Source organism: Pseudoliparis swirei, chromosome 1 (assembly GCF_029220125.1).
Source record: "Pseudoliparis swirei isolate HS2019 ecotype Mariana Trench chromosome 1, NWPU_hadal_v1, whole genome shotgun sequence".
Classification (NCBI taxonomy): domain Eukaryota; kingdom Metazoa; phylum Chordata; class Actinopteri; order Perciformes; family Liparidae; genus Pseudoliparis; species Pseudoliparis swirei.
This window is the reverse complement of record NC_079388.1, coordinates 20,061,134-20,074,637: the sequence shown is the minus strand read 5'-3', so window position 1 is coordinate 20,074,637 and position 13,504 is coordinate 20,061,134. Positions and strand designations below refer to the sequence as shown.

At 39.4% G+C, this 13,504-nt stretch overlaps 2 protein-coding genes across 2 annotated transcripts; one reads left to right on the top strand and one right to left on the bottom strand.

Annotated features, from left to right (window-relative positions):
* Nucleotides 1-4,420: 4,420 nt before the first annotated feature.
* Nucleotides 4,421-7,473, bottom strand: tmem238a (transmembrane protein 238a). Its single transcript, XM_056430333.1, has 4 exons — nucleotides 7,427-7,473; nucleotides 6,988-7,151; nucleotides 5,511-5,668; nucleotides 4,421-4,868 (listed from the first exon to the last, which is right to left on the bottom strand). The coding sequence occupies exons 3-4, from the start codon at nucleotides 5,659-5,661 to the stop codon at nucleotides 4,705-4,707; spliced, it is 315 nt and encodes a 104-aa protein (XP_056286308.1). The 5' UTR covers nucleotides 5,662-5,668; nucleotides 6,988-7,151; nucleotides 7,427-7,473; the 3' UTR covers nucleotides 4,421-4,704.
* Nucleotides 7,326-12,978, top strand: LOC130198303 (uncharacterized). The gene is made up of 7 exons (XM_056421441.1): nucleotides 7,326-7,481; nucleotides 8,669-8,839; nucleotides 9,234-9,366; nucleotides 10,098-10,309; nucleotides 10,402-10,611; nucleotides 11,304-11,464; nucleotides 12,205-12,978. Exons 1-7 carry the CDS (start codon nucleotides 7,442-7,444, stop codon nucleotides 12,358-12,360), a joined length of 1,083 nt encoding a protein of 360 aa, XP_056277416.1. The 5' UTR covers nucleotides 7,326-7,441; the 3' UTR covers nucleotides 12,361-12,978.
* Nucleotides 12,979-13,504: the final 526 nt, after the last annotated feature.

Genomic DNA, 13,504 nt, shown 5'->3' with positions numbered 1-13,504 from the left:
ACCTCCGTTTGGTTCCACCCTCGCGCCCTCCGCCGGGGCTCCGCCTCCGTCTTTTGGGAGTGAACCTCCATTATTTCCGCCTTCGGGGGCTTCTCGGTTCGGCTTAAACGAGCTTCAGGCGGCTCCCCCGAGTTCAGGAACTGGAATGGCGCGATTGGTTCCTATGGGAGGGAGTCCACAAATGGGACTGAGCATGAACCCCTCCTTTGGAGGATGGGGAATGGGTCAGTCCGGCTCTCCGGTGGGGATTCCTCTGACGGACCCCCTCCTCATGGGAATGGGTCAGTCCGGTTTCTTTGCAGGCGTGGCTCCTTTGGGAGGATCCACTCCACGGGCCGTGGGGGGAGTCCCCCTCGACCCGCTGTTGCTCCCTGACAACAAAAACAACAACAACCCATTCCTGTTCTGACGGCGACATATAACCTAGAGAATGACCCCACGCTAAACTTCTGTGGCCCAAAGATATTAGACTATTATTCTGTCAGAATATGTCCTTGAACGCACCGCGAAAGAAGACTACTAATAAGACTTCCTTAGTGGTGAGAGTCCCTGCTCCTCTGCACCCTCATGTACTCGTGGGTGGTGTAACATTACATGCAGACTGTGAGGTATGAAATGGTTCAGTCCTTTATATGGAAGACTTTTGGAACAGTAGCAACGTTTAAAACACGCAAAATCACGTCTGACCCTTAAATTAAAACCGTCCTCCCCTTGAGATGCACACGCCCAAATAAAATGTAATATATTAACATACACACAATGTGTGTGTGTGTGTGTGTGTGAGACCTTCATGCACGCTGTGTGTGTGTGTGTGTGTGTGTGTTCACTGTATATTGTGCTGATGTAAATAGTGGAAGTAATCACAGATAAACCTTGAACTATACAGTATATATTGGAGTGTTACAATCATGACTATTGATCTATTTATTGATTGATTTTATTGCTTAATTGTTTCTGGATGCAGCAACAAAGACGACGGTTCAGGTTTTCTTTTCAGGATTTATCATCAATCGACTCGGTAACCAACGGTGGCTTTTTATTTATTTATTTTATGTTCCTTGTTTATATTTGTAGTCGTTCTGGATTCATTGTGTAGTCGAACGTCTCCTGGAGTGTGTTGTTGTGTGTGTGTGAACACAGCGACCTGTTTAGTGTGTGTGTGAAACTGGTAAATGACAAACACACACCTCTTCATGTTCTACAAACAGCTGTTTGTTTCCTTTTTTTAAAGGAGTTTTGACTTGAAACACAAAGTATTCTTTGTACTTAAAACAATTTTTGTGTTTTGTGGATCTTTTTGTGTATTTATGATATATTTTTAAATATGGTTGATTTGAAGGTGTAGTCGGAGGAAGACGACGATGAGAAAACGGTCCTCGTATTTAATTGTATGAAATTAATTTATTTTGCTGTGTATTTAAATCTGTTGTAAACTGTGATGGTATCCAGTATTTTAGGAAATAAAATGATACAATAAGTGACGAACAGCATTGTGGCTTTTCTCTGTCTTCTTCTGCAGCATATTTCTCAAATCTCTATTTTTAAGCTGAATTATAGTTTATTGGGGATTCCCTGAGCGTCACAACCCATAACACATACCGACTGTCGCCACCAGAGGGCGATGCATACAAATACAATCAGGCACACTTCCACTCTGAAGGGTGAGGAACCACCAGGTGACGTCACTTATTTACATAATCATGTCGTTAATAAACAGCCTGTGAACCAAAGTGGGAAACTTGTATATTATTATACATACTCGTGACTTATGAAACAATGAATCATTTATTTTTCATTGAGAGATAATGAATATATCTGCTTTTAAGAAATGTAATGCGAGAAAATAAAAGCAGAATTATGATTGAAAGCAGGATTGAACAGGTGAAAACTCCCCGTCACCGCGTCTCTAATCAAAGAAAATACTAGAAACATTCGACAAGCAGCCCGGAGGAAATGGAAATACAATTGTGGTAAGAACGATATAAATACAGTTATTATAGTATTCAATATGGAGGATGACTTATGACGACGACTCTTTTTCTTCTTCTTCTTCTACTTATTCTACATCTACTTCTTCTACATCTTCATCTAATTCTACTTTTTCTACTACTTCTTTTTCTACATCTTCTACTTCGACTTCTGTGTTTTTCTGTCCTTGTCTGATTGTTCGTATAGTTGGTTGTTTTGCTGTTATGTAGTTTGTATTTGTTGTTTGTTGTCCTGTAATGTGTAACTCTTTTCTTGGACCCTTCTGCTGATAGGAGGAATATATCGACATAAACCGAGCTGAATAAACTCAACGAGGCATAAAAAACCTCCAAAGTTTGAACCGACGGGTCAAAAGTGATGTCGCTGCTTTCTACCAATCAAAGGATTCAAACCGGAGACCTTCGAGGGATTCAAACCGAAGACCTTCGAGGGATTCAAACCGAAGACCTTCGAGGGATTCAAACCGGAGACCTTCGAGGGATTCAAACCGGAGACCTTCGAGGGATTCAAACCGAAGACCTTCGAGGGATTGCCTAAAGCCGGCGCGGCCGCGCAGCAGCACGGCGCTAAGAGTTAAAGTTGAGAAAGTGCTGCGTGCCACTCATCCCCGACCACGGCGTCAGATTAATCACTATAGGAGCCGAGGTCAGGAGGACGATGAGAGAAGAGAGGGATGATGAAGAGACACCAGAGGAGGATCGTGAGGATTAGAGGAATCTGACGGGAACTCCACCCCAAGACGGAGGACAAGTGACGAGGCAGCGCAGAGGGAACGGAGAGGGGAAGCAGGATCGCCCAACCGAGGAGCCGGGAAGAGGGAACGGTGAGTCTGGAACGCTGTGAGTCTCGGAGGGGTGAGTCTCGGAGGGGTGAGTCTCGGAGGGGTGAGTCTCGAAGGGGTGAGTCTCGGAGGGGTGAGTCTCGAAGGGGTGAGTCTCGGAGGGGTGAGTCTCGGAGGGGTGAGTCTCGGAGGGGTGAGTCTCGGAGGGGTGAGTCTCGAGGTGAGTCTCAAGGGTGAGTCTGGAGCAGGGTGGGTCTCGGAGGTGAGTCTCAAGGGGTGAGTCTCGAGGGTGAGTCTCGGAGGGTGAGTCTGGGGTGAGTCTCGGAGGTGAGTCTCGAAGGGGTGAGTCGGAGGGGTGAGTCTCGGAGGGGTGAGTCTCGGAGGGGTGAGTCTCGAAGGGGTGAGTCTCGGAGGGGTGAGTCTGGAACGGGGTGGGTCTCGAAGAGCGTGGGTCTCGGAGGGGTGAGTCTCCCCTGGTGGTCAGGAGAGAGAATGCAGATTTAACACATGAAGCATAGACTTCTATACAACCAGAGGAGTCGCCCCCTGGTGGTCAGAATAGAGAATGCAGCTTGAACACATGAAGTATAGACTTCTATACAACCAGAAGAGTCGCCCCCTGGTGGTCAGGAGAGAGAATACTTCTATACAACCAGAGGAGTCGCCCCCTGGTGGTCAGGAGAGAGAATGCAGCTTTTAGACATGAAGCATATACTTCTATACAACCAGAGGAGTCGCCCCCTGGTGGTCAGGAGAGAGAATGCAGCTTTTAGACATGAAGCATATACTTCTATACAACCAGGTCACCCCCTGGTGGTCAGGAGAGAGAATGCAGCCCAATCGTGCACAAACAAAAACAACTCTCTAGCTGTGGCCATGTCACCTTTAACTCGTCTAGATGGATTTCCAGGAAAGAGAATCCTTTAAGTGCAAGGAGAGGAGGATTAATGGAGGAAGAGAGGGAGCGGTGGAGGTGGAGGAGGAGGCAGCGTAAGGAGGATTTGGCAGCAAAGCATCGCAGACAGAGTCCATCCAGGAGAAGGTAAATCCTGAGTGACCAGAGGCTGATGAGTATTATCCAAGTCCTTGAGCTCGACTTGATGAACCTGCTCAGGATCATTTAATCCAGACACCTTGGTGGATCCCAGTGGGGGGGTCACTCACTGAACCACAGGCTTTAAATAAACATATCTTCATGATTGAGCCACGGACCAAAAACTTTCTTTTTCTATGTCGAGGAACGTCGTTAACAACCTGAGACACAAATCTGAGACTCATTTATACATTTATTAATAAAAACATGGATAACAGTTTTTCGTGGATCTGATTGTTTTTTCTCTCTCAAATATTTGGTTTTATTTACCTTTTCAGAGTTTGGGGCAACTACTTGCACTTCAGACACTAAACCTGATTCATTATTAATTGATATATTTATTTAAAAACATTTTTAATGCATTTTATTGTCACTTGGAATAGAAAAATAATAAATGTGCAGAAGTACTCCTGATATTAATGAGTGAAGTATTTAATATAATAAGCATGATTGAATACTTTTACTAATATACAAATAATAAAGAAAATGTAAACGTAATATAATACTAATTATGCATGATATATAATAATATATGTGTACTTATATATATTCAAATATTTACATAAATATTATAAATGTTTTACATGACAGGTTAACTCATTAAAATGTATAAATCTATCCAATTATATGGTTAAAAACAGATAGTGTATAAAAATGCATTTATTGAACTCCAACAAGAGACACCATATAAAAACAATAATAAAACAATAATACCACAGACTGTAACTGAAATGCTTCTGACTCGTAGTTTGACTCTTGTTTATATTTCATATCAATACTGAAATGTGGTCAGACTGTCCGTGGGCCCACAGGTGGCCCCTGTGGGTGACTCACAGGTAGCTCACAGGTGGCCCCTGTAGGTGCGGATCTTGCGGCTGAGGTTGCGGGCCAGCCGGTCCACGGCGCTGCCGATGTGCCCGAGCTCCTTCCTGGAGGTCAGGCCGTCGATGTTGCCGCTGTACCACAGAACCCAGCCGGCCAGAGACATCACCACGAGCAGGGCCCCTGAGGACGCCACAAAATATATATATTACAAAGACGCATTATTTTACTTATTCTATTATTTCCTGTTGCAGTGCATGTGAATGAGATCAGCTCACAGGAAGTAAATGATATATATAAAATTTAAATGATATATATGAAAAATGTAAATATATATATATGCACAACATTTTCCTTAAATATGAATACATTATATCCAAATATATAAACAATATATATATATAAATAATATAAATAATACTGCAACACAACAATTTCCTTTAATCTCAATAACTTTATATTTTCTCATCTGTGTGATTTATATTATTCCCATTTCGATGTTTTCTCTTTCTTGACTTTCTTATTTTTCTTATTCTACCTTTTCTTTACAGTCTATATCCCACTGTAAAAAAGAAACGGCGCATTGCGGCGGACTTGTGTTGTTTGTTTAACTCCATCATAAATGTTTTCTCAGATTTTATTTTCTCAGTTTACATTTCGAGGATCGATCAATAAATTAAAACTGACGTTTTTTTTCTCGAAACAAAAATAAAGTAAAAATATTCTCGTTTCCGTTGCGTAATGTTGTTTAATGTCCTCTCACCCTAACCCGGCGTCTTGTCATAAGACGTTGAAACGCAGGAACAAAGCTACGAGGTGTCATACCTGTGTAGACCAGCAGGTCTCCAAAGTCCCGCCCCCTGATCTCCAGCGGGGCGAAGACCCCCACCAGCAGAGCAGCTCCTCCCAGGAGGTCCATCATCACCGCGAAGGCCAGGGCCAGTTTACAGTGGGAGAGGCCGTCACACAGACCCATAATGCACCTGGGCAAGAGGATACACCCGCTTTATAATACTTATAATGTAGAACAATATTAAAATGAGCCTTAAGAGCAGCACGTGCATGATTTTAGTGTCCAGTATGTTAATAATAAGCATTTTTGTTGTTTTTTAATGAATGATAATCGTCATTTTACCAGAATAAAACACTTACTATAATTCATCATATGAATAAACTACGGATAAATGAGCCAATAGGAAAAGAACATCATGAAAAAATACATAAAAGACCAACATAATAGCTTAATGATACAGCAATTAACTGATAATATTCACAAGTCAGTGGAAAGAAATAAACATTTTGTAAAACTGTATTTAGAGAATAAAGCAAATGATTGAAGACAACATGGATAATAAACTAGCTTAAAATGTATTTTATTGGTAGTTAATGATCACACATGAGTGTTAAGTGTGTTTTAATCAGCGATCAAAATAGTTGCCAATTATTTTTAACGGATCAATTGAGAGTAAATTGCAGTGGTGGATGTTACACAAGTAGTCTGCTGTATTTAAGGAAACATCTGAGCCACTTTTACTTTATACAAGTGCATTCTCTTTTTTTTAATATTGGAAAGTTTATTTGATCCTCTAAAAAATGTAAAAGCATAAAATAACTAAGAGGCGTGGAACTCATCTAGAAATATAAACAAATACAAACTTAAATAAATGCAACTTTACATTCTCATCATGTATCAGAGAAATAGTTGACATTTTACACCACTTCATTTTTAATTACTTTCAAAATAAACACAAATACAGAGAGCTTATGATGATATTTTCTTATAAAGTAAACCGTTTATAGGAGAACAGCTGAAACGAGTAATTGATTAATCAATTAGTTGATTGGGAAAACATTTCAAATGTGACGAGTTGTTAATTTTCTTTATACTTATTTGTTTACCAACCAAACAATTAATCTATTAATAGATAAAATAAATCAGCAGATTAAGCTCCAACTACAATAACATCCTGTTTTTACATTATTGTACGAGTAATAATAATATCATAGTAATATATAATAGTGTAATAGTATTTAAATCCGATTAAGTAACATTTAATGTAACCGATAATGAGAGTATTTCTACATGTTGTATTAGTACTTTTACTGAAGTAAATCATCGTAATACTTCCTCCACTGCCCATATAATCGATATTAAATCAAGATTAGTCTCTTTATCTAACGTTACTCCGACACTTTAATCCTCATTTAGCGTCTCAGGCGATATTTAGAGTTTTAAATATAACACAAACATAAAATTAAACCGCATTCGTGATTATTGTGTTGTTTATTTAACTAAACTCACTTGTTGTTGTCCGGCTCTGCAAAATCTCTCTTCTGAAGCTTTTCTCGCGCGCAGCTTTTCTTCACTTCCGGGTGTTGTCTACCTTTGCCGCCTCCTCCACCCTATACCTGTCCGGTGACGCGTTTCCGGTTTGGAGACCCTCCGCCAGCTTCCAACGCTCCAATCTGAAAAAAGAAGAAGAAACTAGCTGCGAGCCACTTCCGGTTGAGTAAAAAAAAAAGTTTAGAAGAATTAAAAAGTGGTGTGTGTCTTTGCGCATGCGCGTGTCGGCAGCGTGCCGCGGCGCACCTGTTTGAAACCACTTATAATCAGGTAATTGACAGCTGCGCGTGGTTTCAGGCCGTATTACAGAAGTATAACTGCACGCGCGACTACCGGGACACTCATAATAACAGGTGTATCACGGCATCGCGGTCTATTACTCATCAGCGAGGCTCACCTGCGGCCGTCAGTCATGAACCCTCCGCCCGGCAGAGACGATGCGCGCACGCCAGGTAACAGCTAACGGCTCCTCACCTGCAGACGGTTTGAAATACCTTTAAATGTTATAATTACCGAAATTCAACGTCTTTTAAATGTGTTTCACAGATTTAACGAGGCTGTGGGTTCATTTCTGGGTTCAACCACGAGCCGCCGCTAAGAAGTCTTTATTAGTGACAAGCTAATCCATTTGAGTCTTATCTCATTTAGTTTGATACACTTTAAAAGCTGTTTTTATATGTTATGACTACTTTAAGGGTATTTTTTATTAATTTATCTACATTTAAAATACAAATTAAAGCTTTTACTTTGACATTTTGGATGTTTTGCACTCCTTTTTTTAAGTATATATTTTTCCCACTCTTTCCTACTTTGTACCAGATAAATTAATTCATATCTCTTCTTATTTAATCATTTGTCTCGTTTAAGTGAATAACCTGCATTCTTAACTTCATATAACTTTATGAACTTTGTTATTAGAAGCCAGTCAACATTAATTCACCTACAACACTTTAGATATTGTTTTATTATTTAACTCATTGATTTATAAAGATAAAATGCTCACACTTTTCCTGTTTTTAGCTTTCTTAAATAATATTAATATTAACATAAAGTGCCTCACACTTAAACTTGGAAAACAATATTAATTCTAATAATTTTCTGGAGGTTTTAATTGCTGGCGTCAAATTGAACCCTTTTAAAGTTTATATTTTTCTACTTTGTACCAGAGTAATTAATTCATATCTCTTCTTATTTAATCATTCATTGTCTCGTTTAAGTGAATAACCTGCATTCTTAACTTCATTTAACTTTATGAACTTTGTTTTAGAAGTCAACAGTTATTCACCTACAACACTTTAGATATTTATTTATTATTTAACTCATTGATTTAATAAAATGCTCAAACTTTTCCTGTTTTTAACTTTCTTAAATACAATGAGTTTCTACTTTACTCTGTTTTAATTGGGATGGCTTTAATTGACGACCTCTTGCCTCACGATCAATTAAATAATTTCAGCCCAAATGTAAGAAACACTCGTTAGTGTGAAACAGTTTAACCCCGTGACGATATTAGAGGAGGTGATTTTAAAACCTCAGAAATAGACGTAAATCAACTAATAAAAGATGAATATCCAGATAAATTAAAAAGGAAAATGAATAGTAATAACTTGTGGATGTTCTGTCTCCTTGTGATCGTCAGAGCACTACATGCCCCAGTCTTCATCCTCCTCCCCAGGAGGAGAAAGAGAAAGAGGAGAAAGAGGAGGAGGAGGTCTGTATCTAGACGCCTACGAGGTCTCCTTCCCCCTGGAGGAGAGCATCGAGAGGCCCCCCACGTACCACCTGAACCAGGGCCAGCAGATGATGGACGGTACACTACGACTTAAAATATTAAATCGATATTTGTTGAACCTTTTTCACACTTTCATTCCCTCCTCAACATTTCTTTATTTTTTATTGAATAATAAAACATACATAAACAAGACAATGTGATGACACACAAACGGAGGGAAAAATTAATAATATAAATAAAATAACAAGAAACATGATAATAGTTTCTAATTAATTTGACAGTACATTTACAAACAAATATATATAATTTTATTTTGTTATGTTTTAAATAGATGCCAAATATAACCTCACAAAATTGAGTAATTCAAGTAATATATATGTTTGTGTGTATATATATATATATATATTACATATCTCTTCTCCTCCTTTTTCTCTCCCGATCATCTCTCATCACTCCCCTCACTCCCCTACAGCCCCCTCTAACCTGCGCGCTCACCCGCTCACCTGTCCTGACCCTGCCGCCTGGCTCCAAAGCGCGGAGGAGGGAGGGAGGGAGGCGCAACTTCGCTGCCAGCTGGACGCTCATCAGCAGCAATGGGGCCCGAGGTTCTTTATTTTCTGGCATCAGTCAAATTAAGGAGTTCATACACTATAAATAATTACAAACAAATTATTTTATTTTATTTATTTTTGCAAAACTTAGTTTATCTATAAAAGACCCACAAGGAAACTTAAATAATATTGTGTATGTATATATATATATATGTGTGTATGTTTTATATACAGGACTGTCAGAAAATTAGAATATTGTGATAAAGTTCTTTATTTTCTGTAATGCAATTAAAGAAACAAAAGTCATGCATTCTGGATTCATTACAAATCAACTGAAATATTGCATATGTTTTTATATATTTAATATTGCTGATTATGGCTTACAGCTTAAGAAAACTCAAATATCCTATTTCTAAATATTAGAATATCATGAAAAAGTATAATAGTAGGGTATTAAACAAATCACTTGAATCGTCTAATTTACTCGAAACACCTGGAAACACATTTTCAAATGTTTGATTTTGTTTTGCTGTTATAAATCTTTTTTTTAACTTGGTCTGAGGAAATATTCAAATTTTATGAGATATTTTATTTATTTTTGCAAAACATAGTTTATCTATAAAAGACCCACAAGGAAACTTAAATAATATTGTGTATGTATATATATATATATATGTGTGTTTGTTTTAATGTTTTATATATATATAACATCTATATATTTTTTTTTTGATATATATATATATACATCCATGCATACATACATATAGGTTCTTAAAACAGTGATATTCTATAATCTGTGTTGTGGGAGGAGCCTGTGTCCCTCATACGATGAGTCGCCCTCTTTCCTCAGAGTGGTGTGGAGACCCCCAGCGTGGGGTAAAGGTCCAGGCGGCCAGCTCCCCCTCCCCCCCCTCCCCCATGACCACCAGGTCTGGGATGACCCTGAAGCGCCTGCAGGGATCAGGACCCCGGACCCGCCGCAGCACCTCCACCTCCGGTGAGCCAATCAGCGCGCCCGATTATCACCGAAAATTATATTACATAGTATTCAAATATTAAACGAACATGTTTGTTTTCCACCTCACGCAGTGAAGCAGGAGTTCCATCTGGAGGAGGGTAAATACTACACCGAGGACGAGTACCTGGAGGAAGAGGAGGAGGAGGAAGAGGAGGAGGAAGACGAGGACTCCTCGGTGGAGAAGGGCACGAAGAAGAAGGGCCGGGGACGAGCCAATGGGGAGCCCAGGTTGAAGATGAGGAGGATCTTCAGGATCACCCACGGGAGGGAGAGGCAGAGAGGTGGGTGATGGACTCTATACTATACTATATACACTATATTATGCTAGATATACTATAAACTACTATATATAATATTATATACACTATATTATATACACTATTCTATATATTCCACTATATATTAAAACATACACTATACTATACAATATAATATTATATACTATATATTATACTATATATACACATAATACTGTATCCACTGTACTATATATTATACTATCTACACTATATATTATAATATACACTTGTGTTTATTATGTTATACAATACACAATACTATTTGCTATAATATACTACACTTTATACTGTATACTTTAGCTATACTGTATATTATACTTCACAACACTGTATACTGAAGTATATATTACTATTTGCAATACTATACTAAACTATATGCTATACTACACAATGCTATGTACCATACTGTGCTACTACTACTACTACTACTGTGTACTTTTGTACTATTGAATGTACAACAAGTCCTTCTGGAGTCAAACGGCACATTTAAAGGGCCAGCGTGAAACGGGATATAATATTCATAATTATGTTTCATTATAAAACGGACAAACCAAACTCGGGCTGAGTTTGGTTCATTGGTTGCAATCTCCAACCTAACCACCAGATGGCGCCACATCCTGCACACTGCCCCTTTTAAAAATTGTATTTACACCCTCCCTTTCCTCCTCCCCCAGTTAAAGACCCAGAGGGGGTGATGATCCGGTACAATAAGATCCTGGCGACCTACCAGCGGGTGAGGAGCATGTCCCGAGCCTTCCAGATCCACGGAGTGGACCGGAACACCATGGCCTCCACCTCCCCCATCGCGGAGCTGCTGCTCATGGCCCCGGAGAAGGTCCGACTCAGTGTTCTACTTCCTGTCCGTGATGGCTGGAATGTGCCTGACTTGCTACTTCAAGCACTTTGTTAGTGATTGCGACTCTTTAAATCCTCAACTTTGGTTTTCTAATTAGTTTTAAATATATTTTTATCCCCGATTGACGCAAATTAACCGAAACAAATGAAGCTAAATACTCAACTGACCCCTCATTCATATCCTCGTCACAGATAGTTTAGTGTTAATCGAAAAGCTTCTGAGTGCACTTCCTGTTGGCTTCTGCATTAAAACAGCCAAACAGGAAGTCCTGATCCCCTTCTTTCTGGTCTCAGACAAAGAGGACTTTCTATTTCGTGATGTCACTGAATTGCAATTCTTGATTGTCTGATTCCTGTGATGAAACCAAATGAATCAGCAAAACGGCCTCCGAAACGCACCGAGTCCTGGTCGGGTCGAGGTCTCGATACACTCTGGTCTCGGCCTTGACTAGATCTCAGCCTTCCTTGGTCTTGACTTCGTCTTTTCTGCCTTGGTCTGGGTCTTGACTTGGTTTCAACCCCTCAAAGTCTTGGTTATGTCTCGGTCACGTTACATTCTGGCCTTGGTCTTGACTAGATCTCGGCCTGCCTTGATCTTGATTAGGTCTTATTGTGTCTTGGTGACTAGGTCTCAACCCCTCAAAGTCTTGGCCTTTTCTTGGTCTTCGATGAGGGGGTCTGAGGGGACCTTTAACCCAAAGACCCCTGTGACCCCTGCAGGTGGCCGAGGTCGGGGAGTTCGAGGCCTCGAAGGAGAAGCTTCTGGATTACGCCCGGCGGTGCTACAAGACCATGGACGAGCAGACGCACGCCACGGTCCAGTCCATGAAGAAGACTCACAAGCTGCTGCCCATCTCCTACCGATTCAGAAACTGAGGAGAGAAGAAGAACAAAAAACAACAAGAAAAGTTAAAACGAGAAGATTAGACGCCAAATAACAGAATTTATTTATTTTGAAAAACCTGCTTTATTTATATTTGTGATTTTTCCTTTTTTTATTTGTCGTGCAGCTGTAAAGTTTGCTTTTTATTTATTTCTGTAGCTCAGATGTCGTGAATATTTTCATAGATTTTTTTGTTGCTTTTCCTCAGAATTAACTGACGTTATACTTTCAGGAGAAGACCCAGTTTATTGAGAAGTATAAAGCACGAGTTACAAAGTGCAGGCATCAAAGCCTTCAGAGTAAAAGACTTGAATTTGCTCTGAGAGTATTTGTAGACCAAGATTATTGTTTACGACTGGCCTTCACCTTTTCGTTGTTTTCTTTCATTTTCGATGGAGCTTTTTTTGGTGTGTATGATTTTTATTTTATTAGAATATTTGATGTTTGAAGAAAAAAAGAGTTGTTTGTTCGTACATCTGGTGCCTTCGTCATGCGTTTGATTTTGAGTCGGCCAGATGTTGCGCGCTGATGTCGTAATATATTGTGAAATAAAGTAAATTACTTAAAATGTAACTTTGTTTTGTTTGTTTCTTTACAATCGGGACACGATGTTAAAGGTATGAATTCAGCCCTTAGAGTCCATCAGTCAGATGAGTATCTGATCAATAATACACAGAAAACACACACTAAAAGCCATTTTAATTTTCTACCATTTATCTTCACGCTCTTGTAAACTAAGTTAACTTTAGACAACTGATTCATTTAAAGGACTTAAAACTGATTTAATGTGTTAAGAAATGAGGTCTTATTACCTTCGCATTGAAAATGCGGAAGGTTATGTTTTGATTGACATTTATTTGTATGCGTGTTATTCGCATAACACAAACAGTATTAAACCGAATCGCATGAAATTCGGTGGGTTGATTGGTTAATATCCGGGGACCATTTGATTAGATTTTGGGATCAATCGGGTCATAGGTCAAGGTCATGAAAAGGTCAACATCTTTTTACCATAGCACGGTCAATTTCTATCCAATTGGCATGCAACTAATGCCAACATGTTCATAATTCAATGCCCAATCTTGTGATATGCGAAGGTATGCGCTCTACCGAGTGCCCGTTCTAGTTTATTATAGT